Source organism: Phalacrocorax aristotelis, chromosome 5, assembly GCF_949628215.1.
Source record: "Phalacrocorax aristotelis chromosome 5, bGulAri2.1, whole genome shotgun sequence".
Lineage (NCBI taxonomy): Eukaryota > Metazoa > Chordata > Aves > Suliformes > Phalacrocoracidae > Phalacrocorax > Phalacrocorax aristotelis.
The window spans coordinates 44,316,129-44,340,499 of record NC_134280.1 but is presented as its reverse complement, the minus strand read 5'-3'; the positions used below and the strand labels follow the sequence as shown (position 1 = coordinate 44,340,499).

Sequence of the window (24,371 nt, the reverse complement as noted above, 5' to 3'; positions counted from 1 at the left end):
CTGCTGAGGAGGCTGGTTTCTTGCAGCTCCAGCAATGCCATTTGCCCTGCTAGGAAGGACAGAAGGAGAGAGTGCTTTAGCCAGGATGAGAATGAAATGTGCATGGCGATATCTCTGTAAGTCAGTGAAAAATCTGCAGGAGAATAAAAGATCCACTTGTAAGACTGCTTAGTGATGTGATTTCAGTAGCTCTGCTGTATCATTTACTCCCCAGTAAAAAACCAAAAATAATCAAGAGTTAGTATTTGCTGTTGTCATTAAACATTGCTTTTCTTTCAGGCATTAGCAATGCAGAAGCCCGTCAACCAGGGAAAGCACCAAACTTCAGCGTGAACTGGACAGTAGGAGACACTGGTCTTGAAGTTATTAATGCCACAACTGGCAAAGATGAAATGGGTCGTGCATCTCGCCTTTGTAAGCATGCTTTTTACAGCCGCTGGATGCGTATTCATGCAAAGGTATATCTTCCAGAGTGCTAAATTTTCCACTTCTTAATTCTTAATGGAATATCGTGGGTGTTGCTTTCCGTATTCAGAAGGCGCTTGCTGAGCCTGTTTTAAGCTGAGCCTGATGTTAGTTACTGCTCCATGTAGTAATGGAAAAGAGCAATACCTTTGTTTAGCTTATTTTTTGAATTTGATGGTGAAAGGTCCAAAACATGTGCAAGGATCTAATAATCCTTGGTTTATAGCTAAGTAAACAAAGGGTGGTATTTCCTTTGAGTTTGCCTTCTCATTTTGATTTATTTGGAAGGATAATCCCATTTCCCTGCAGCTGAACCTTCTGAGGTTTCACTCAGTCATTTTAGAATGAAGAACTTCAAGAAAGTATCTGTCAGTGGCTTTTCAGTGTCTAGATTTCTTCCATCAACGGAAGTTAATAATCCAGAGAGAGCAAAAGGCAGGCTCGCTGGGGTGAGGCTAGTCCAAAGAGTGTCTCTGCCGTGGTGTGCTGTGGTGTGGTGCTGCAGAAGGGCTCGGTTTGCAAGAGGCAAATGTTACAGTTGGGTGCAGTGAAGCTGGGTACAGAGCCATGACGGCTGGAAGGAGCAGTACTGTGTACTTGTCTGCCTTTGCCTGAACGTTTGGTTTAGTAGTTGATTACCTTTTTTTAATAACTTTTAATAACAGTTGTTTTCTTGTCTGTAATCCACACAGCTTTCCTCCAGCTTGCGTGCAAAGATCCTCAAGCCTAACCTGTACCATGAAACCAAGCAAGGAGCCACTGAGTATCAAACTGCCAAAGAGTGTTTGTTTAAAGCATTCCTGAAGGCAGGACTTGGAGCCTGGGTGGAGAAGCCCATAGAACAGGATCAGTTTTCTCTGACGGTCTGATTCACAGACTGCACATCATTTTGAAAAGGGGAATTCCTGATGTCCAGCATTGCTTTCTGGCATCTCCACAGCCATCAAAGCATCTTTTTACTGCTTGGAGTTGTTTTTTTTCCCTTTTTTTTTTTAAACTTCATGGTAACTGTTTTTGTTTGGCCTAAGTTTTGAAACTCAGTGATGATCTGGCACATAATTGTATATTTTGTTATGGGAAAGTAATTTCTGCTGTATTTCTAGAAATACTTTTACTGTAGAAAACTTGCAGTAAGGCTGTCCTTACAGTATACAATGACTCATTTTTTCTGGGTTAAAATAATTTGGTTTTTTTAATTGAATGTCATCAAGTGCATGAAGAAATGAAAGTTTCTCTAGGTTTTACACCACACTTTTAGGAAGTAGCTTAATTTTTTAAAAAGAAAATAGGTGACAAAGTTGATTCTACTCCTCTGTTAACTTGTTTTTGAACTGCAGATATTTCTAGCATATAGACCACAGAGCCAGAATGGAGTCTGGACAGCTAGTTTCTCCCCACTTCCTTGCTCTTTAAAACCAGCTGCTGAAAATTTCATGTCTTTGATGTATGTATTTATTAGTCTGTGACCCAGTTTTTAACATGCAGCTTTTAATTCTGTTTTTAAAAATACATTTACCTCCCATTTACACACATTGTGAAGTCTTCATTTTTTTACCATTGTAAACTGGAAACAGCAAAATAATTATTTGTAACTTAAGAAGTTTAGACTACAGTGTGCAGAAACCTGTTTAGAAGTAGGTGATTTGTATATCCCAGGAACTCATCAGAATACAATTGTAACTATAACAGTAATATGACAACTTAAAAAAAAAAAATGCTGATTTTAAGGGCACTAAGCCTGAATTGCCAAAACCAGTCACTTGCTGGGTATTGATTGTTCTCCTCTAAGCTCCTGTACAGGCAAAAAGTTGCTAAAACTTCTTTCCTGTGAGTTATACCTGCTTTCACCCAAGTTGTTGTGTCTCTGAGATTTCATTGCCTTTTGGCTTAACATGTGTTCATGAAGCTAATTAGGTAAGTCGCTCTCAAATGTGCTTTTGTTTGCTTTGACTATTACTTAGAAAGGTGTTTTTCCTAAAGGTGTAGACTCTTCTGCTTTATGTAAAAATGTGAGATATAGGGGAAATATTGTGAAATCTTTGATTAACTGGTGTATAGAAGGCATTTTTAAAAACACTTTTTAGTACCTGATGTTTAGGAGCGAGGAGACAGTGTCCAGTATCGCTTATCTGCTCACATGGTGTGTGTCCAAACACATCCCTTGGCTCATACCCATCCAGGTGTCACCTGTGCTTTCTGAAGACCATCTCGGAGATCCTCTGTGTTCCCTTTGCAAGTGATGAAGGTGATGCTTCATGACATGGGAGTTCGCCTGACAAAACCAAATCGGTGGACCCACTTTTCCAGCTGTTGGTTCCTGTCCCTCCACTCCACCACCCCTTGCCTGTGCCGTATGGGACATCAGATCAGTGGGCTGGTCCATGCTTTGAAGTCAAGTATTACTTTTAGACCCACATTGGGTCAGAGATCCAGTTTAGAGTTGTGCTGGCTCATCTGCAGAGGCAGTGGAGTGGAGCGTGGATCCCTTCAGCCAGCTTCACAGCCAAAGCCTGTATCATGAAGCTGTAACTGGAGTTACTGTACTTCAGCCCCAGCCATCTCTGGGGGGTTAGCAAATACTTGGGGCGTTGGAGACTTTGATGAAAAACCACTTCTGGCCAATCGTGAATGCCAAGGAGACGTACTACTTTGTGATTGCTCAAGTAGGAGCCCATGTTCAACTTCAAAAAATGATCAAGCCTGAAAATGACTTGTGCATGAGTTGAAGCCTCTGGGTTAGTGTCTTGGAAGTAATGCACTGAGGTGCAAACAATGCATTTTTGGCAGTATTATGGATAATAGCAAGCACTGCTGTGGGAAGGTGAGCAATTCTGTGTCCTAGCAATTGCCTCAGAAAAGACTGTGATGCTTCCAGAGGTTGCTGCCTTTTCCAGATGCCAGAGGAAGAAATGTTACAAGCTGCAATAGACAGGCTGTGTTAATTCAGCTTCATTGGTGACTTAAGCTATCCTGTCCACTTCTCATTAAAACCAAGAGTGCTCCCATGGCCTCCACCATCCCAAGAAGGCTTTTGCAGTTGTCATCCGACTAAGGATTAGACTGACCTCTTCTAAAACTAGAAGAAACTTAATCATATGTGGTCAGATTTTGCAAGCACTCGGGCAGCTGCCTTTTGAGATCAACCTTGTTTCATTCATGTTGCAGAAATTCCATTGTGGCTGTAGTTGAATACGTGTATATGTTTCTGCAGGATCAAGGGAAAGCTGGTTGCACTGTGTGCATTTTCTTGAGATCAGTACTGCTATTAGATGAAATGCACATTTTTAAGGGGCTCAGTCTATTGATAAATGAAGTCCGTTGATAATTTCCAGCAAATTATTTTTACCCATCTTTCTGAAGTGCTCATTCAAAAGTTGGTGTCTCTGGATTTTTTTGATGACTAGGAAAGTATTAGCTCAAACTATTTTTTTTATGAAGTCACAAATATGAGCAATATATTTAAGTATTATTATAGACATAGTTTTTTAAGCTGTTCAAATGAATGATTAAAATTAAACTGTAAAGGAAATATGTTCCATGCCAAAACCTTTTGATGAAGGAATGGTGTCAGGTTATTTATGAGGAATGAGTTCTCTTGTTTATAATTCTGGGATTTTAAAAAGTAAGTTTTCCAGGGTTGTATGCAATCCATATCTATCTTCTAGGAGTCAATAAAATACTGCGTGGCTTCCTTCACTTGCTTGTTCCTTTTTGTGCAGTTAATACCTGGACAGAAGTTGGGAGGCAGAGTTGTGATTGCTGATGCTCCCGTATTCCTCACAAATCACCATCACCGAGCAAGAATGGATAGCAATGTATATAATTTCAAGCGACTGCAAAAGATAAGACAACTCAGCTTCCGGCAGCTGCAGAATTTTGTGGCTGACCTTTCTGTCAGGAACTGTGAGTCTCCCTGCTGGGTTGGGAGGCTGAGTGGTCTTGTCTGAAAAGCCTGGGGTGGATGGATGGGTGCTGGCCTACACAGGGACTTGCAATGCTGCTCTGGGATCTGCCTCAGTTCTTTTAATTGTTTTCTTTTCTTATTTTTGATTGAATATGAGTGTTCATCTCAGGATCTTCAAAGGACTTAAAATAAAGAGTAGCAACTTAAATGTTTGAATACTTGAAATCTAATTTAAGGTGTTTTTCTCCAGATGGCAGTCTAGCTATAATAAAGTTCAGAAGTTAGTAAGATAGATAATTTTAAATATAGATGTTTGAAATATATAAGTTCTGCAGAGTTATTTTAAGAAAATTTGGGCCTAAAGGTTAGCACTTGAGATATTGGTTGTGGCTGTACTCAGGACCTGGTAATAACTATAGATTATTTCTTACCACTTGTGTGTGAAACATATCGTGTGTAGGAGCTTGTCAGCAACCGTTCTTCCCCAGTGTCATGGATGTCGCACTCACGGCCCCAACTCACCCTCAAGTAGCTAGTAATGGTAATCATGACACTGCATACTTAGGAATGTACAGCAGAAACTGTACTGTTTCTGTACAGTTGGCAATTTTGATCTTCTCAGAGAAATCTTTTCATGACTGGTTACTGCGTAGGAAACTCAGGCGTAGAAGACACTTGTGTGCTATTACTCTGTACAGCCTCTAGATCTACAATAACTTGCAGCTGGAAGTCTAAGGATCTCGGAGCTGGTGTTGCATTTCATCAGTCTGGTTCTGTGCTGTTGACCCAAGGGGAAAAAAATAAATAGGATCCAGCTCTCAGTGAAAACATGCATGAAATAAAGCTGTTGGTTCAGAGCGCTTGGTAGCACAAAGCAGAGCATGTGTCTCATGGAAGAGCAGTGCTGCCTTTCGAAACCAAGCTGGCTTTAAAAAATAACCAACCACAAATTGGGAATCAATTCTAAGAATTGCTTGGTCATGTTCACCATGTAATTGTGTTTGTTTTTTGTGGGGGTGGTTTGGTTTTTTTTTTAAATATCAATGGTTTTCTAAATAGCGAAGATTATTGCTGTTCCTTAAATTAGGCTTTAACGCTTGGCAGGCTCATACTTACAGAGAAGCTGCACTTTCAGTTCTTCGCATTTTTATCATCATAAAATGTCCACTGTAAAAATTATCCCACAGTTTAATGGAAAAGAAGAAGAGCTGCAATTCAGGTACACAGAACAAAAATGTCTAATGTTACTTAAAACCTAAGAATCCTGAGAAATAAAATGTATAAAATGTAATTATCCTGTCTCAGAATCGCCATGTGTTTTTTATTTTTGGGTTGTTTTGTGGGTTTTTTTTCTAACACCAAGTGATTTCAGTTGAGTTTAAAAGATTACATCTTTGCTTAGCATGCTCCTGTGTGGAGAGGAGTTGGTGTTTATCCCAGGGTTACCTTGAGCTAACAGAGCCACAGGTTTTGAAAGGGACATGAAGTAGATTTTGGAGGGGACACTGGTCTCTGCTGCAGAGCTGGGAGAGGACTGCTGCAGGGGCAGGTCCCCGCTGCACCCTGGTGCGGTGGCCTGGGCTTGATCCCTGTCCTGCTGGTGGCTCAGTCTGATGTGCTGCAGTTGTTGCTGGGTTGACATCTGACTGAAGCAGGAGGAGGAGAGAGAAATTGCTGCTTTCTCTAGTTCCTAAAGCAAAACAATGGCTTGGGATGGGATGTCTGCTGGAGAGGCTCTTGGGCAGGAGATAAGGAGCATGAGCTAAATGAATTGTCTGTTCAGCAGCAGGCGCTTCATAGCCACGGCCTTCCCCAGAGACGTCCCAGCACAGGTGGGCCCCAGACGTGTGCAAATCTGAGGCTTTTAGGGTGCATTGGGCTTGCCACCATTCCCTTTATGGAAGCAACTGGTCTGGACTATTCAAAACAATTTTGGGTTGACCCCTGAGGAAGAAGGTTGCGTGGGTCTCTGTGGCGGGCAGGGTGGGTATTTACAGCTGCAGGATGCAAGGTGTTTCATCACCTGGCAAGTGTCCCAGAAACATACCCAGGCAGATAAAACTAAGGCCCCTAAGTACAACCTCTAGCGTCACACGCCTAAGCTGTTAAGGTGCTTCTGATAAAACTTCTTTCGTTGTTTCTATTGAGCTTGTTGTGGTAGGAACAATGCAAACCTATGGGGGCTGCAAAAAATGAGCTGTGGCTGAAATCCTGAACCTATCAAAGCTGGTGGAGAGCAGATAGGACCTGAGTTTCTCCTTGGATCCTGTCAACGTATGGTGTTTTTCAGAATCTTTGCAGCCAAAGGTCTGTCCTGTTGCTGATTAATAAATTGGCTGTTAATTGTGCCAACAGCATTTGCACATGCAGAAATTAGTATTATGGGTAGCTATGTTTTGTTTTCTTCAGTCATTCCTGAGAAGAGGAATTAAGAGTCGTGTTTGTTGTCAGTACTGAGGGCAGCTGGCCTCGCAGGTGTAATGATATAAAGAATTTCTGTTCTCCAGAGGGAAAGATCCCCAGTCGAGGTCACTGCAATGTTATTTACATTTTTAATATCTTCATTGTTATCATACCAATATAATTTTTGTTGTAGTTCAGCTGAGACATCTTTAACAAATTTAAGATCAAATGTGTGTGTGAATATACATTTATACATACATACATATTGCTGTATAGTAGTTGCATTAAGCAGTTATTCTTCCCCAATCTTCCTGTGTAGAAGTGTGAATACATTAGCTTTTTACCTACCTGATGTAAGGATATTAAAGAACACTCTCAGATGCTGTCCTCAGCGCTTACTTTCTCCATTCATAATCCCAAGTTTGAAGATGAAACCTCATTTTACCTCTGGTTTGTCGCTTTCCTTACAGCACACTTGTTCCTCTCCCAGTGTCACTGCTGAAGTACAATGCATTGGTTGATTATTCTAAGCAATGACTGTTCTGCATACTACCTTGCTTTGTTAAATGTTTGTACACAGATTTGAAAATATAGAGAGCTATATAATTGCTAAAAGTTTCATAATTGTTTTTGTATGTTGTTATAGCTAGTGGCAGCAAAAAAATAAGCGAAATGCCACAAAATACTGTGCATGTCCTTAAAACGGTGGTTTTGGTTACATCCTGAAGAGCTACCGAGGAAGTACACTGAGGGTATATTTCTGAAGCTGCCAACTTGATCTCTGAAATTGCAGCTTTTGCAAAGAGAAAGGGAGGGAGGGATTGCACGCTTGGGAATGCAGGGCACCACCTTGGAGGGGAAGTGGGAGCGCCTGGGATGTGTGGATCCCTGCAGCTGGAAATGGGAAGCTCTGGAGTTGGGAGCTGCCCTCCCTGCCCCTGGGACACCGACCTGTGGCCTGGGTACCGTGGGTGACGTATGGTGTTGTTGTTGGCCAGAGTACGGGAGAGGGGAGGGCAAGAAAATATGCAACAGGTCTGTAGCATAGATGCAAAAATAGGCGCCAGGTCTCCAGCATAGATGAGTGGCCTGTGGCTGGCTGTGGGAGGGCTGTGTGACTGCTGCTGCTTTTGGAAAATGGTGGTTTTGTGCAACCCACCCACTCTGCTCCTGGCAGTTTGCTCTGAGGCATGGCTTGTTTCTCTTTCATCAAGAAAGGCAATAGCTTTGTGGATGAAGGACGTGAGTTTTGAGCAAGCACTTTTGCCCACTGTCATGAGCATGAGTGAGCTGGCTGGATCTAGCAACTGAGCTGCCGTGTAACAACAGGGCTGCATCCCTCCAGCGGACAAGGCCAGTGAGTGGAGAGAGATTCCTTCTCCTGGCATCTGTTTCTGTCCTCCCTGCTCAGCCAGTGGCACCAGGTCAAGAGGTGCCAGACCCAAGAGCAGCTCCTGGCTAAGACATGTTTCCCCACATCCTGGTGACACTGGGCTTTATCCAGCCAGGTGACATTGTCACCTGCTGGGACCATCTTGGCTCAGGGACCTATTGTACCAGACTCAGCGATAGGTACTTAGGGGAGGGCAGTGATATCCTCCGGAGGTGTTTCCTTGTACGATGAAAGCAGGACTGTGGGAGCTGGAGGCAGGAAGGGCTGGTGGAGAAGCCATTCTCCCTGAAGGTGAAGCTATGTTTACTTGGTTTTCTTGTCTAGGAAATAAGTGCCTTGTGGCAAATTCCTTTATGAGGCACATGGGAAGGTTATGGGAGAGGTGAATCAGTAGCTTTTTGTGCATTGGTGTATTATAGGAAGCACCAGTCTGCAGATATAATAGGATGTTTTAATGGATTTTTTTTTTCCTGTTTCCTTCCCTATCTCATCTCTATGGCAGCTTCATAAAAAAGCTAGGCTCTGAATTTCATTTCCAGGCTTCGTAAATGGCCAGAATCACTGTGACTCACCCATGCCCCAGCCTCAGTGTGAACACAGAGGCACAGACTGTTGATGCTGCTGCTGACCCAGCTCTTCCCAATGAGAGATCAGCCGAGACCTGGTGACCTTAGCTGCTAAAAATATAAATTCTGTCCCACCTACAGCCTGCACTGAAGTGGGGCATGTAAAAGCCCCAGGGCCATGGCAGCCCTTGGCCCCTGCCCCAGCCGGGGCATGTGCGTCTCACAGAAGTGCTGGCTATGGCACAGAGAGGAAGCATCACATGCTCCCTTACAGAATTCAAGGTAAGTGGTAAGCAGAAACTCAGTCTCCTGAGCATGCATGTGGGGATGCTTGCAAATGCACCTGGGTTCAGTGATTGGAGGTCAAGAGTGGCCACCTGTGTGACCCCCCCCGACAGGCAGGGCCTGGAGGGGCTGCACTTGCTGCCCTGGGAAGGTGGTGCCTAACTGGGATGTGGGACCCAGAGGTAAGGGAAACTCCTTACCACCCTTGGAGGCAACCACTGACCATCAAGGTCAAGCTTTTCATGTTTGAATGTCATTGTGTTCTCCAGCTTAACAATCAGGCTTCCCAATGAGTTTGCATGTCAGCGAAAATTCAGTATTTATGATGACAGCAAAAGTGTTTGGGACATATCCATCTGCCAAATGTCATGGACTAGCTAATGCTCACATTAGAGCTGTTTACATAAAGATAATGGTTCCTAGCAACAGTTACTGGTGGCAACTGTTCTATGTGCTATGCAGAAACGGTTGCATGCCTTCTGAAAACAAGCAAAAATATTCCCATGCATGAGAAGCATCATACCAAGCTTAGCAAGTGTACCAGCATTTGAAGTGGACAGCTTGCAGCATCACTGCCACATCCATGGGCATCTGGGACATCTGCTCTGGTGGCAGACAGCCTTTGGAGCAATTTTTTTTAAACCTCAAAGTGGCAAGATGGGAACTCATTTGAGTTCCCAGAAGGGCAACAGTGTGTGGGAGAGGGTCCCTGGTCAGCCCTTGTCTGTGAGACAGCATCCCCAACACCGCTTGTTGCCTGACACAAGCTCAGGGACAGGGCTCAGTTTGCAGCTGTGATTTTGCTGGTGCTGCAAAGGCTGGGTCAGCATTTGCCACCCAGCAGAGCTGGGTCTGCCTCTGCAGCTCGCTGTTAGCCATCTGCAGGGTTTGGCATGTTGCTACATGGAGCTGCTGTGTCCCATGCCATGGCTTGGGGGGGATTTTTATCTGCTTTCCCCATCCCCACATTGCAGCAGCTGTGTTTCTGGGCTCCTGCCATGTGCCACTTGGTGCAGGTAAAAAGGAACTGGTTAGCCCTGCCATGCGTTCATCATGTGGGCAACATGGGAGAAAGATGTGAAGGAGAGAGCCTTCATCCTGCCATAGGAGCAGTGGGGAAGTTACTTGTTCTTCTGAGTTATTTTTGCTGACGAGGTAAAAGCTTTGAGGGAGGCTATGGATACAGGAATGAGATTACGATGATAACCCATTACACTTTCTGAGAGACAGAGGACAGCAAAAAGGTGAAGGTTTGTTGCTGTACAGGCACCTCTCAGTACACTGTGCTGGCCTCTACTCATATGGCCACATGCTGGTGAATGATCCTATACCCTAGCAGGGTTGCACTCCTCTCTCCCATCTTTTTCAGACTAAAAAGATGCTCAGCCACCTCTCTTCAATGGTTTATGTACATGGCTGAAAATATTGAAATCTGTCATGCCTTACAAGGTGGTGAATACCAAGTAGAATCATACTTGGATGGCTGTGCAGTCAGCGATGAGGTGCCAATGGCTTTTGAAGGTAATGGGTGCTTTTTCCATGGCTGTATCAAATGCTGCCACAGAAATGATGGAAACCCTCTGGCAGGGCCACTGTTAGATATTTGTATTACACAACACAACAATGAACCATATTAAGAGAGTGTCTTTCAGCATCAGGCCTGTACGGGAACAGGGAGTGGATTGCTGCAGCACAGTGAGCTGGGGAGCTTGTAGAGTGCTCAGCCAGGACCACTGGTCAGTGGCAGGACAAATGTCATTTGTATTACAAAGCAGCCCCTGGCGAAAAGAGCTATTATCATGATTTTATTGCCCCCTATTCCTTCATCATCCAAACAAAACCACAGAGCTACCTCCCAGCCTCTCACCTACTCTCAGCCTACTTGCAGAGGGCAGAGTGAGAAACAGAGAAGGCCTTGATGCTGTGCAGGCACTGCTCAGCAATAGCCAAAACATTGGTGTGTTGTCAACACTGTTTTGGTCACAAATCTACAATGCACCACCATACCAGCTGCTGTGAAGAAAATTAACTCCATCCCAGCCAAACCCAGTACAATCTCCACCTCTTATTCTGTACTGTTTGCATCATGCTCATGTCCTACAGTATTCAATACATTTTCATCAACCATGATTACCCCCTTCCCTGTCCTTTGTCATATACACAGGTATAATTTCCTTAGTCTATGGGACCACCTATTCAACTGTCCATTCAAATGTCTGTTTAGTTAATTTGGTCTGTGACTCGAGCTTCATCTGTTGAGATGGTCATTCAGGACAGTGTGTTGTGTTGGACTGTTAGGTGCTGAAACCAGCTCAGGTTGGATCACTGCTGTACTTGCCCAGTTCCTTACAAGGTTCAGCCTCCATTGGTTCAGGTAACTCCTGCTGCAGTACTTCTGACACATAGCAATGGTACCATATGCCTATGGCATCATATAATTCAAATAATGATAAGCACATTCTTGGCCTGGAGACAGGTCAAAGGTGAACAGGGGTACATCCATGGGCAAACTCCTCCCTGTCAGCCAACAGGCTATATGATCTTTCAAACAGCTGCTGATCATCCAAAAGAGGTGGGTTGTATTCTCTCATACAGCAGCCATTCTCAAAATCAGGCTGCAGCAATTTTGCTGGTGTTTGTTCACCACCCACTTACAAGGCCAGAAATTTCTTTAATAATAGTATTTGAAGTTCATAGAATTATAGGACATTCTGAGTTGGAAGGGACCCACAAAGATCATAGAGTCCAACTCCTGACTTGACAGAGGGCAATCTAAAAGTTAAACCATATAGCTAAGAATGTAGTCCAAACACTTCTTGAACACAAACCAGCCATGACCACTTCCCTGAGGAGCATGTTCCAGTGTTTGACCATACTTTCAGTGAAGAATTTTTCCCTAATACCAAATCTAAACTTCCCCCTGTGCAGCTTTAGGTCATTCCCTGATGTCCTATCCCTGGACACTGGAGAAAACAAATCAGCACTTTCCTTTCCACTCCCCCTCATGAGGAAGGTGTAGAGAGTGATGAAGTTGCCCCTCAGTCTACTCTTCTCTAAGCTGAACAAACCTAGTATCCTCAGCTGCTCCTCATAAGTGATGCCCATCTTTGTTGCCCTTCTTTGGACATACTCTAATATTTTTATATACTCCTTATATTGTGGAGCCTGAAACTGCACAGGGTGAAACTGCACTAAATGTTGCATATACTGGAACAATCACTTCTTTCAATGGGTTGGATGTACTGTGCTTAACGCGTCCTAGGACACAGCTGGCCCTTTTAGCCACCAAGGCACATTGTTGACTTATATTTTGCTTACCATCAATTAAACCCCCTAAATCTCTTTCTGCAGGGCTGCAGTCCACCCTCTTGTCCCCCAGTCTATATGTACATTCAGGATCATGCCATCTCAGGCGCAGAATCCAGCATTTGTCCTTGTAAATTTCATACAGTTGGTGGTCACCCAGTGCACTAACCTGCCAAGATCTCTCTGTAAGGCCTCTTTACCCTCGAGGGAATCAATGGCTCCCCGTAATTTAGTATAATTGGCAAATGTAGTGTGCACTCAACTCCTGCATCCTGGTTATTGATAAAAACATTGAAGAGAACTGGCCCTAACATTGAGCCCTAGGGAACACCGCTTGGGATTGGCTGCCAGCCAGATGTTACCCTGTTTACTACAACTCTTTTAATTTCCTACACCTGTTTCAAGTCTGTGGTATGATAGTCCCAGTTAACATCTGGGAAGTTTAAGTCATCCATAAAGACAAGGGCAACTGATCTAGAGATTCTGCTTAATTCCTGTAGAATAGTACAACGGTGTCATTATCCTGGCTGAGTGATCTATAGTAGACTCCCATAACAACATCTGCTTTATTAGCTTTGTCCCTAATCCTTACCCAGAGGCTCTCAACCATGTTGTCCCCAACTGCAAGTGCTGTACAGTCCAATCTCTCCTTTACATACAGTGCTATCTCCTCACTTGCCTATCTCTCCTGGAGAGCCATCACAGCACTCTAGTCACAGGCCCCTTCCCACCAACTCTCCCATATGCCAATGATGATGTAGCTCTGAGACTGAGCCAAAGCTTCTAGTTCCTCTTGTTTATTCCACATACTGCATACATTAGTGCACAATATTTCAGATGCTCACCAGTGTACTTTGTACATCATGAAAGCCCTCACTAGCACACCATGCCTCAAACATTGTCATGCCATCCCATAGCTTATCATTAGTAAGCCTGATTTTATAACTTATAACCTCCAAATCTAGCTTAAAGCTCCTTCAATCAGCCCTGCTAACTTATGAGAAAAAATTATTTCCTCATTCAATTATTCTCTCTGATAAAGGTGAATGCTGTTGGGCCTAGCAGACCTGGTGTAGCATGGACCATCCCATGATCAAAAAAACCAGAATTCTGCTGGTGACACCAGACTCAGAGCCAGATATTGATAAACTGGATCTGTCTGTTTCTTTCAATGTCATTCCCTACAACTGGAGGATAGAGGAGAATACTACCTGCACTCCTGAAACTTTTAACAATCTCCCCACAGCCTTAAAGTCTCTTTGATTACCCTTGGACTTCTCATAGTGACTTGCTTAGTGCCCACATAGAAAAGCAACAGTGGATAATAATCTTAGGGCACTACAGGTCAAGGAAGATTCCTACTAGCGTCTTTAATCTGAGCCCCACGGATGGCAGCAAAATTCCCTAAAAGCTGGGTGGCTTTGGTCCACAGATTGCGCCATCTATTGCCCTCAAAAGCCACTTTTTTCTTCATGGAAGTGGTCATGATGTGAGGAGTAGGATGAGCTGAAATTGGTGACTCCTATAGCATAGATGGATGATCATCCACCCCCTTACATCCTTGTCATTCTCATTCCAGAGTCCCATACCTGTTGCGTAAGAAGCCATGGGAAGGAAACTTAAAATTATTCTCAACATAATCACAGCTACAGGTGTCCTTATAAACATACAGAAGAACAACAATCTTGGCTACTGTTCGAGAAAGAATTTTCCTGGCTACTGGCAAAGTTGCGAGATGGTGTGCTGAAGAGTTTCATGCCCACCAGGCCCATGGGGTATTTAGATGGCCATAAGTAATGCCTCAGCGCACCCTCAAAACACTACAAGTGGAGTTGGACCTTCGTATCTGCGGAAGGACACTTTTCCAGTGACGGCAGCCATTAAACCAGGTACCCAAATACACTGAACCCCAAACCAGACCTGCGCATCGCTGCGTCACGGAGCATGAAAGCAAGATGCTCAAAATGGACATGAATGAAGCCTATTCGATAGCACTGCTCTCACTGAACAAGCATTATTAATACTCTGTATAGAAAACTGATGAATACCCCAACAATAAATATTTTTTAGTGGAAGCCAGAAGGGGGTTTGTGCTGCGAGGCGGCTTCGGAGCTCCTTCTTGCCCAAGCTCGGTGGCCCTGTAACAAGGCGCTGCTGATGGGTGGCCCTGAAAACTGGGCTGCCCCAGGGACGGGCTGGTGGGAGGCCCTAAGGGGACGGGGCATCTGGAGGCGCTAGGGGACAGGTATGTGTCAGCAGGTGACCCGCCGTGACATGGGCACTGCCCATTGGATGGCACGTGGCGGCGTGTCACAGGACCCTTTGTGACCTGCCCTGATATGAGCAGTGGTGGTGACGCGGCCACCCCACAGCGCCCGGACGACGCGACAGGACAGGACGGGACAGGACGGAGTGGGGCTGCGGGGAGCCCCTGAGCAGCCACCTCGGTCCCTTCTGAACCGCACCTGCGACGCTTTTCCGACGCGTCTCCCACCCCTGCGACCGCAGCCCTCAAGGCCGGGCCTCAGCAGCATGGCGGAGAGACCCCCCAGTGTGCCCAGGCTGGCCTGGCTGGCAGGGGGGGAGGAGGAGGAGGACAAAGGTACTGGGGCTGCCCCGGTTTGGCAGCCCGATGAGGTGGAGGCGATTCAGCTGCTGCAGGCGTGAGAGTGGCTGAGCTGGGCCACAGGGCTAGCGGCTGCAGCTGCCTTGGCCCCATCCCATCCCCTGTGGGCATTCCCAGGGCAGGAGGGGCCGAGGAGGGTTCCCACGGCTGGGCTCCGGCCATGCTCCATCCACCGGGCACCCCCAGCCCCAACCTGCAGCTGGGGAGGTGGGGGGTAGTGTCCCCACCAGCCCCTGTCCTGGGGCTGGCGCTGCCTGGGGAGCGCGGGGCTCGGCTGTGTTCAACAGCCTCTCCTGCAGGCCCTCAGCTCTGCCTATGCTTGGTCTTTTGTCACATCCAGACAGGGACCTGCCAGAAGAGGAGCAGGAGCAGCAGCAGGAGCAGGAGCCCACCTGTGTCCTCAAGCCCACTGAGCCTGAAGACACCACCATTACGGCCATTGAGGGCATGGCGGGCTCAGGCTCCTATGATGCGGAGGCTTGCGCTGCCATGCAGGCTCTGCTGGCGGAAAGTGATGTCTCCAGTTTGGAGCATGTACGTAGCCTGTGGCTGGGCTCAAGCCCCCTGGGGACCGTGTGCCCCCTGGAGTTGGGTCCGCTGGGCACCCAGCAGCCTTTTAGGCCAGCACAGTGTGGTGGGAGGGGAAGCACTTCTTGGGGGAAGCTGGGGAGACAGCTGGCGCCGGCAGCACTTCAACTCCCAGCCGTGTCTCCTCCAGGTGCCGAGCGTCGTGAGGTGCATCTACCGGTGGCTCACATCCAACACGGATGTGTCTGCCACGCAAAGGCTGCCCAACGCCCTTGCGGAGCTGACTCATGCGCACCCCCATGACGTGGTGGTGACGCTCCTGCGCTGCGCCCCATCGTGCGACAGGTACGGGGCCCAACTGCCTTGAGGGCTCTGGGCCTTGAGAGCCCATCAGCCTGTAGAGCCCGCCCCATGTTGGCTGCCAGACAGACGGAGGTCTTCTGGCCCCTCCGGTTCCTAGGCCTGGCATGTCAACCCCAGAGCCTGCTGCTACGCTCCCTCCCTGCCCCTCGAGGCACCGTTGCTTGGCCACCTGCTGCCCGCAGGTGCAGGCCTGCTGGCTGCTGCCAGCAAGGGGCAGTGGGCAGAGGCAGGGCTGGCAGCCAGCACAGGACCCCGGGGGTGCCCAGGCTGCGGCGCTGTGGCTGAGACCCCGCTGACACAGAGCTCTGGGTCTGCAGAGCTGCTGCGGCCATGTGGAGGGTGATGGTCTCCACAATGAGGACTGCAGACAAGGTGCTACTGGAGCTGCTCCCTGTGCTGGCAGACTGGCCGCTGCACAGCACGTTCACCTCCGACGGGGACAATAAGGACGTCTTTGCCCTGGCCGTGAGTTTCTGGAGATGGCCTTTGATCACCCCCAGGGTCGCCTCTCCAGGAGGCTCCCAATCCTCCCCCGCCACTGCATGCCCTTGCCTCCCGCGCTGGGCTGCAAACCTCGCTGAGGGGCAGGTTCAGGGGTAGCCAGGCTGGGTGCTCCCCCTGCGTCTCCCATGGCCCAGGGCAGCGCCTGAGCCTCTGTCACCCAGCTCAGGCCCTGCCATGGAGACATCTTGGCACTGAGCGCTAACTCCGGGTGTTTTCTTTTCTGCAGGCAACCAGGGCACTGTGGGAGATTCTCCGGCTACCCGGGTGCCCACGGAGGCTGCAGGTGCATTTCCCATGCCTCTTCCTGGCTCTACTCTCCCAAATTTTCTTCAGCACCGAGCAGATGCCAGAGGAGGTTGACACCTTCTGGAGGGGATGCCAGCAGGAAGGCTGCCTTCCCACCAACCCCAACAGGTGCTCCATCCCAGTCTGCCGGTCCCTGCTATGGCCCCGGAGCGGTGGCCAGGGAACTGGCATGACCTGGGCTTTGCTCTGCACACAGCTTTGCAGTGCTGACCATGAAAGCACTGCTCTGCCGTCTGGGGTATGAGAATGTGGTGTTTGAAGTGGAACGTAAGCGTGGCTGGGACACACTTCTCAATGCTGAGACCCACCACTACGCCATGGGCCTGCTGGCCAGGTGAGATCCCCCTTCTTCCCACTCCCCCTGCCATTTCTCCCCTGCAGGCAGGGCCCTCCACACAGTCCCGTTGGTCGCGGCTGAGAGGGCCTTGTCCACCAAGGGATGGCCCAGCAGACTGGAAAAGCCTGCGAGAGGGGTGCACAGGAGCAGCCATGTCCCCAAAGCGCCAGCATCCCCTCCCATGGGGCCTGAGGGGCTGAGGGCACAGAGCGGGGGGTCTGTCTGCAGGCAGCCCCAGCCAGGGCAGCCCACCGGGGCAGGGCAGGAAGCACTGAAGGCCAGCGACAGAGCCTGGGGGACATGAGTTTCCCCCAGGCAGGAAAGGGGTCTCCTCAGAAGGAAAGGCTTCAGGGCAGGAAGGGTATTTTTCCGGTCTCCTCCACAAAAGGAGCCTGCTGGTGTTGGCCACTACCTTTCCCTTGGTGAGGAGTGGTGGGGAAAGAGCAGGCCTGTGTGAGTCAGTCTCAAGTGAGGTTGCCACCCTGCTCAGGGTCAACGGTGCTTTCTTCTCCCTGCCAGAGAAATGCGTGGTATCTCGAGGTGCTTGCGTTACTGCATTGCACGATACCTGGTCGAGCAGCTCAACAGGAAGGAGCCACGCTGGGAGGTCCCTGCCATGGCGCTCTTTCTCGAGGTGAGCGTGATGGCGAGTGCTGCCTCGCTGACCTTCCTCCCACCACGCTGCCCTCCTGTAGCCACAGCTGCAAGGGGAGCCCTGTCGGTGGAGCTGGGGCAGAGGGTCGGCTCCGCTGCGTGCCTTTAGCCCTGCTGCTGGGGTGACACATGTCCACCCCTGCAATTCGTGTCCCCCTTGTGCCAGCTCTCACCCTTCGTCCATCACGGCTCCTTGAAGGACGAGGAATCAGAGGCTGCCGAGGCCTGGGGGGCACAGCAGAGCGGGCGAGCGACCTGCACCGTGTGCCCCGCGGCACAGGGCAGGGAGCCCAGGGGCTCTCTGCCGGCGGTTGCCGCCTTCTGGCTTGGCTGCCTGGGGAGGTGCCCACGCCCTGCGCCGCTGGCTGGACGCAGCCCTACACGGTGCTGGGGTCCTGCCGGCCAGGTACCCCTGTCACTGCTCTGTGTCTTTCAGCTCTTGACCGCCTGCCCTGACATAAGGGGATGGGGTGTCCACGTCCTGCAGTTCAGCCCAAGGTACCTGCGGAGTGAGTGCAGAGAGATGCATCGCCTGGTGCTCAGATGCTTCATCCTGCTCATCGATAGACCCTTAATGGTGAGAAGGGGGCAGCCAGCCAAAGCCATGCTGGCAGTATGGGGCTGGGTAAGGGGTGCTGGGCAGCACAGTTGCTTGGCCTTGGCTGGGCTCTGGGAGCGGTGGCAGCTGCTCCCAGCTCTCCTGCCTCCCCGGGGGTTCACCTGCTCGAGTCCTTTGGGGCAAGCCTCTGGCTTCTGAGCCCTGAGGCAGCAGTGTGGGCTTGAACTGCCAGAGCAGTTTTGGCACTGCAGCCTTTTATGGCTTCACAACACAGCATTGTGTTCCACGCAGGCCAAAAGAATGACCTTCCTGCTGCCACGTCTCATAGAGTTACTGCGGGATGCGGATGGGGAGGTGGTCGGGAAGACCCTCTGTGTGCTCAGGAAGGTGCTCCAGGCCAGAGACCTCCCCCTTGCCAGCCCCATTGCTCTGCAGCTGGCTGAGAGGCTCCTGCCACTCTTTGACAGCGTAAGGCTTTGTGCCCCCTACCGCGGGTGCTGGGTGCTGCCGGGAAACTTTGTGCCCTGTGGATTTTCAGGCTTGTACCCAGGTGAGCCTGGAGCAGCTGGCGATGAGGTCTTGCCCTCTTCCTTTCTACCAGGATGCCAGCTATGTGCAACTGCTTTCCATTCGCCTCTTCCAAGACGTGATGGAGTTTGTAGTGGAATCAGGAGAAAAGCCACTGAGGGCACACATTTACCAGAGCCTGATCCCCCTGCTCTGCCGCCTGCACGATGAGAACGAGCGCGTGGCAGAGGTGAGGATTTCTGTCCTGCTGGTGTCCCTGTGAGAGGGGGCTCAGCTGCCTTCTGCCCTGGCGCTTGGCGGGCTGCCGCGCTAGTCTCCTCCCGGCCTTGGCCGCGGAGCGGTAGCTCTGGAGGACGTCTGTCCTGCTGCCCTGGCCGCACCAGGTGCCTGAAACGGGGGTTGACCCACTCCTCTGCCCAGGCACTGAACCAAGGGATGCCAAGGGACGCATTCCCTAGCTGCTGCGTCTTCCCAGCAGGGGCCAGGAAAGGCCCTTAACCCTGGCCAGGTGCAGAGGACGCAGGTCCTGTGCCCTGGGCAGCGGTGCCATCTCCCAGTCTCTGCTGCTCTGCAGGCCTCTCGGGAAACCTTGCTTCAAGCTACCGAGTTCCTGAATAAGGGGAAGCTCAGGCAGCTGCTGGAGATGGAGCAGACATGGGCGGTCGCCGAGTGCCTGGTAAGGATGGCCCCAAAGCACCCAGAGCCAGCCTGGACAAGCCCCCTGCCACCAGTGCCCAGTGTACTGACGGAGCCCTGTCCCAGCTGCGCTTTGGCGGCAGAGCGGCACCACAGCTCCCCGGGGAGCACCCAGCCCTCTGCTCCCCTCAAACCCCGGCACCAGCCGGCTCTTGCCTGGGCATGACGGGTCTCCTGGCAGCAAAGGCCAGTCCTGGGTGCAGGGGGAGGCTCTGCACCAACCCTTCCCTCCGTCCCCTTCCGCTCTCTCCAGCTGGCAGAGCACAGCAGCAGAGCAGATGAGTACCTGCGCCAGTCTCTGCTGTACCTGCAGAGCCCACAGGAGTCCGTGCGAGAGGCGGCCGTCAGGTTCATTGGTGAGCCACAACCCCCCGGGGGTCCCTCCCTGCCCCACTGCAGCTTAGCCCCAGCCCCGGCTGCTGCACCGGCAGCAGGAATTGCCCCGGTGGCTGTGGAGCCCCGACTACCTGATGCCGGGTCAAGGGTGCCCACGGGGCTCCCTGCTGCCCTCTCCCACCCCTGCCCTCGGGCATCACCCTCGGGGATCGCCCCAGGCTCGGCCCTGCCGAGGGGAGGAAAGCGTGTAGCTGAGCTGGTGTGGGGAGGCTGTGCTGCTGAGGCTAGCGGGATTTGTGATGGGCTGTGTGCTCCCAGGGCTCGCTGGGCGGCCCGTGAGGGGTCAGCAGGAGCAGAAGCTGCAGGTCATCTACGAGGGTGAGTGAGGGCAGCGGGGTGTCAGCGGGGTCTGGTGGGGAGGAGGAAAGTCCCTGAGCAGGGAGCTGCAATCCCTGCCCCGGCTGGAGAGGGCTGTGCTCCCTGCACGGACGAGGGGCGACATGGGCAGAGGGGAGAGAGATTTCAAGGGCACGTTGGGTATTTGTGGCCAGCGCCTTCCAGCTCATCCCGTTGGCCCTTGCTCCCTCCTGGCCATGGGAAACGCTGGGTGGGGTGGCCCTGGCAGGAGGGGTTCCTGGGTCTCCGCAGATCCAGGTTCTGACCGCGCCCCTGTTCCTCTCTGTTCCAGCCCTTCAAGGCATGACAAATGATGTCAGCATCTCCGTCTCAAACCTGGCAGCTCAAACCCTGTTCCTGCTAAGAGGCACAGAGAGAAATTCTTCCACCGGCTTCAGGCTGCTGGGGATGTACGACCACCTCCGCAGCGCATGGAGGAGAAGGCCTTCTCTCCGGGGCAGTGGCTGGCTGTGCTGCTGGAGCTCTGCGCAGAGCTGATCGTGGGAGCTCTGTGTGCTGGGGCCGCCTGAGCCTGCGGGGAAGGCTGGGTGGCTCCCGGCCTCTCCCTGCCCACAGGACAGCTCTCATCAAATAGCCCCGGGGAACAACCACTTGTGACCGGCTGCCCACTGGATTGAACTCCCTTCAGCACCACTCTTTGGGACCGAGCTTGCTGTCCTGCCCCTCCTCCTAGCCTGCGTGTCTTTCCTTTGTGGAAAAAGAACAATGGAGGAAAAGTCAGCCCTGAAGGAACCAGGACCCTCAGGAGAGGGTGACCACCTGTGCCCGCTTTCCAGCAGCCATCGGCTGCTTCAATATTAAAACATCAAGCGCTACTTAAGGAATGCTCGATCAAAACGGAGTTTAGATTCACTCTAATTAGACATAGGCAATGCCTCTTCTTTCCAACGTGGGGGTTGTTCCCTTACAACATGGACACCCCCCTCCAGCCCTTCAATCCAAAAATGCCCACGGACCCTCACAGGGAAACACAGACAGGAAAGGAATGCTCCCTCAGCCTTTCACCTCCTTTAAACAGCCACATCCTGGCTGTTGCTTTGCCGCCTCCCAAACGCCAGCGCTACAGCCAAGAGGCCCCGTGGTCTGCAGCGGCCCATTTGGTGCACGTGGGACCGCTCAGGGAAGGAAGCCCGGGGCAAAACATGCCATGTGGGGCACCCAGGTGCAGCAGCCGAGAGGGATGTTGGCCCCAGGAGCGAGGAAGCTGCCCCTGCCCCAGGAGGCTGCCCCCTCAAAATGCTGTCATGTCCAGAGAGAGAGTATGGTGGAGCAGCAGAGCCGCCCCATGTTGCACCCATTTTGGAAGGGCAGTGGGAGCTGAGACGGATGTCAGGAGCCGGCCAGCGAGGTGCTGGGGGCTGGGGGTGCAACATTTGGGGTTCAGTTTTATAGAGGAGAGAAAGGAAATGCACGGGCACTTTCTTCTAATCCCATCTAAAAAGAAACACCAGGCCTTACAATGCCACGCAGCAGAGCCATGGACGTGCCTGCTAGCCGTTAATCTTTACTCCTGCGGGTGGCCTTGGTCCACAGGTTGGGCCCTCTGTTCCCCTCAAAAGCCATTTTTTTCATCGTGGAGGTGGTTGTGATGCGGGGGATAGGCTGATCGGAAATTGGTGACTCCCCTAGCAGAGACGGATGATCATCCACCTCCTCACGTCCCTGTCTTCATTCTCACAACTACTAGATGGTGTGCTGGAGAGTTTCATGCCCACCTGGCCCATGGGGTATTTAGCTGGCCGTAAGTAATGCCTCCGCGCGCTCTCAACGCACTCCTAGTGCCACCCGCCTCTTCTTCACAAGCAATGAGGCAGAGGCCTTGCAAGCTCCTGCTGCTGGGGAGCAAAACCATCTCAGTCAAGCCCATCAGCTTAATCTTTGCATCCACACTCGCTAGCAAGAGATTGTCTTGAAAGAAGAGATTGCTGTGGAGGGCCACAAGGGTTCCGTCCTCCTCTTCTGGGCTGTCAGAGCCGAGCATTGCCTGAACACCAGACATTACCCACCAGCATCCAGCGAGACCGCTTCCTGCTGCCAGGCTGAGTCTTTGTCTGACGGCCCTGTGGAGAAGTGCGTGGAGAGCATGTCCCAGCTGTGACTGAGAAGCGACTCAGTGAAGGCCCAGGATGGGTAGCGGTGACAAGCTCTGGCTTATCAATTGGTCCCCCAGCGTAGTGGCCAGATGGCTGAAAATAGGGGCCGATGGGGGGTCATTCAGAAGGCCCATGGCCTCCCTTGGTCTGAGGTGGGATGCATCAGCTTTTACAATCTTGCAGCAAAGACACAGCAGGGTGTTGTTCAGAGCTAGGTAATCCCCCCCATTCCCAGCCATGAAAAATCCCAGATGTGCAGGTTCTGCAAGAGTAGAAAGCGGAGGTGCCTCCCTGCACGGGCTTTTCTCAGTCCTGGTCTGTCCTGGGGACACTTCAATCCGGCTTGGATTTGGTACATTCTTGTGAGCAGCCATCCCTTTCAAAGGAAAAGCCATCCCTTACTTTAACACGTCTTTCCTTTGCTAGCGTCTGGTGGGTTAATGCCGGTAGGCAGGTCAGCCCTACACAGCCCATCACTCCCTCCCCGCCAGAGGGCTGGGGCTGAGGATCAGCAGGTTAGAAGTGAGAACACTCGTTGAGCTGAGGTAAAGACAGTTTAGCAGGTAAAGCAAAAGCTGCGCGTGCAAGCGAAGCAAAAGAAGGAATTCAGTCACAGGATCATAGAAGAGCCCAGGTTGGACGGGACCTCAGAAGATCATCTGGTCCAACCTTTCACGGGAAAGGGAGCCTAGCACCCGGGCCCCCTTGTCACGTCTCAGAAAGCTCCAGCGATGGGGACTCCACCACATCCCTGCGGAGGTGGTTCCAGGGGGTGATTGTTCTCACTGTAAAAGATTTCTCCCTTGTGATGAGCGGAAACCTCTTCCGGCGCCACTTGTACCCTTGTCTTCTCCTTGTGGCTCCTTCTGAGCAGAGCGCCTCCACCCTCTTTGTAGCTGCCCTTCCAGTACCGGGATAGTGCCATTGGCTTCCTCCTGAGCCTGCCCTTCTCTAGGGAGAAAAGACCCAACTCTTTCAGTCTTTCTTTGTTGGGCAGGTTCTCCAGCCCTTTCATCATCTTTGTGGCCTCCCCAGACTGCCTGCATCTTTCTTGAATTGTGGGGACTGGAACTGGACGCAGTACTCCAGGCGCTGCCTGACAAGCACTGAGTAGAGTGGGATGATCACGTCTTGGTCTCTGCTAGCAATGCCCCTGTGGGTGCAACCCGGGACCTGATTTGCCTTTGTTGCCGCAGCGGTGCACTGCCGACTCACGTGCAGCTTGTTGTCCACCAGGACACCCAGGTCCCTTTCAGCAAGGTTGCTTCCCAGCCACACGGATCCCAGCCTGTCCTGAGCTCTTTGCTTATGTCACTGCAGGTACAGGAGTTTGCACTTGTCTTTGTTCGAGTTCATCCTGCTCTTGCTAGCCCGCTCTTCCAGCCTGTCCAGGCCTCTCAGTAAGACGGCTCTCCCTTCTCGTGTGTTCGCCTCACCACCCAGCTTGGTGTCATCAGCACACGTGGTGAGGGTGCTTTCAATCCCATCGTCCAGATTATTTAGGAAGATGCTGTGTAGGGGAATAGACAGGGATCGGCGACCGGAAGATCACGGGATGTGACGGAAAGATAGACTCCTCCCCATAGGAGTGGCAGGAACAGGAAGCGCAAGAGCTATGTAAGCGTGTGACGCAGCTAAATAAACGGACATTTTGTATCCATCATATTGATGTCTGTGCATCACTGTTCCCAGGGTGGGTAGAGCCCTGTGTCCCGGAGATATGCGGCCCAAGATAAGTTCTCCCATAGAAGCGTACAGCAACAAGTGGTGACCCCGACGTGATCGGCGGGGCGGCATGGCAAGTTCGCCGGGGGGAAAAGATAGCTTGAGGCACGCAGGGGCGGGACGGGGAGCCGCAGGTCGGCGGGCACGCCATGGAATCAGTCGTAAAGCTACTGAAAGGATTGGGGAAGGAATACGGTACTTCGATTTCGAAGGCGCCTAGCTCAAAGGCCATCCAATGGATGAGTACGCAGGGGCTCATACGGAGCCCCGCAGACATATTTAATACAGATAATTGGGTGAGAATTAAAGAGGAGTTAGCCGAAAGGGCTATGATGGGAAAACCCCAGTACATACAGCTCTGGGGAAAGATACACCGG

At 50.8% G+C, this 24,371-nt stretch overlaps 1 protein-coding gene across 3 annotated transcripts in view; it reads left to right on the top strand.

Annotated features, from left to right (window-relative positions):
- The window catches only part of ADARB1 (adenosine deaminase RNA specific B1), an 88,623-nt gene extending 84,462 nt beyond the window's left edge, over window positions 1-4,161 (top strand). For all 3 annotated transcript variants that reach the window (XM_075094210.1, XM_075094212.1, XM_075094211.1), the window contains exons 10-11: window positions 280-458; window positions 1,158-4,161. In XM_075094210.1, coding sequence (XP_074950311.1) covers window positions 280-458; window positions 1,158-1,334 — 356 coding nt within the window. In that variant the 3' untranslated portion in view covers window positions 1,335-4,161. The remainder of the gene's footprint in view (window positions 1-279; window positions 459-1,157) is intronic.
- The last annotated feature ends 20,210 nt before the right edge of the window (window positions 4,162-24,371 follow it).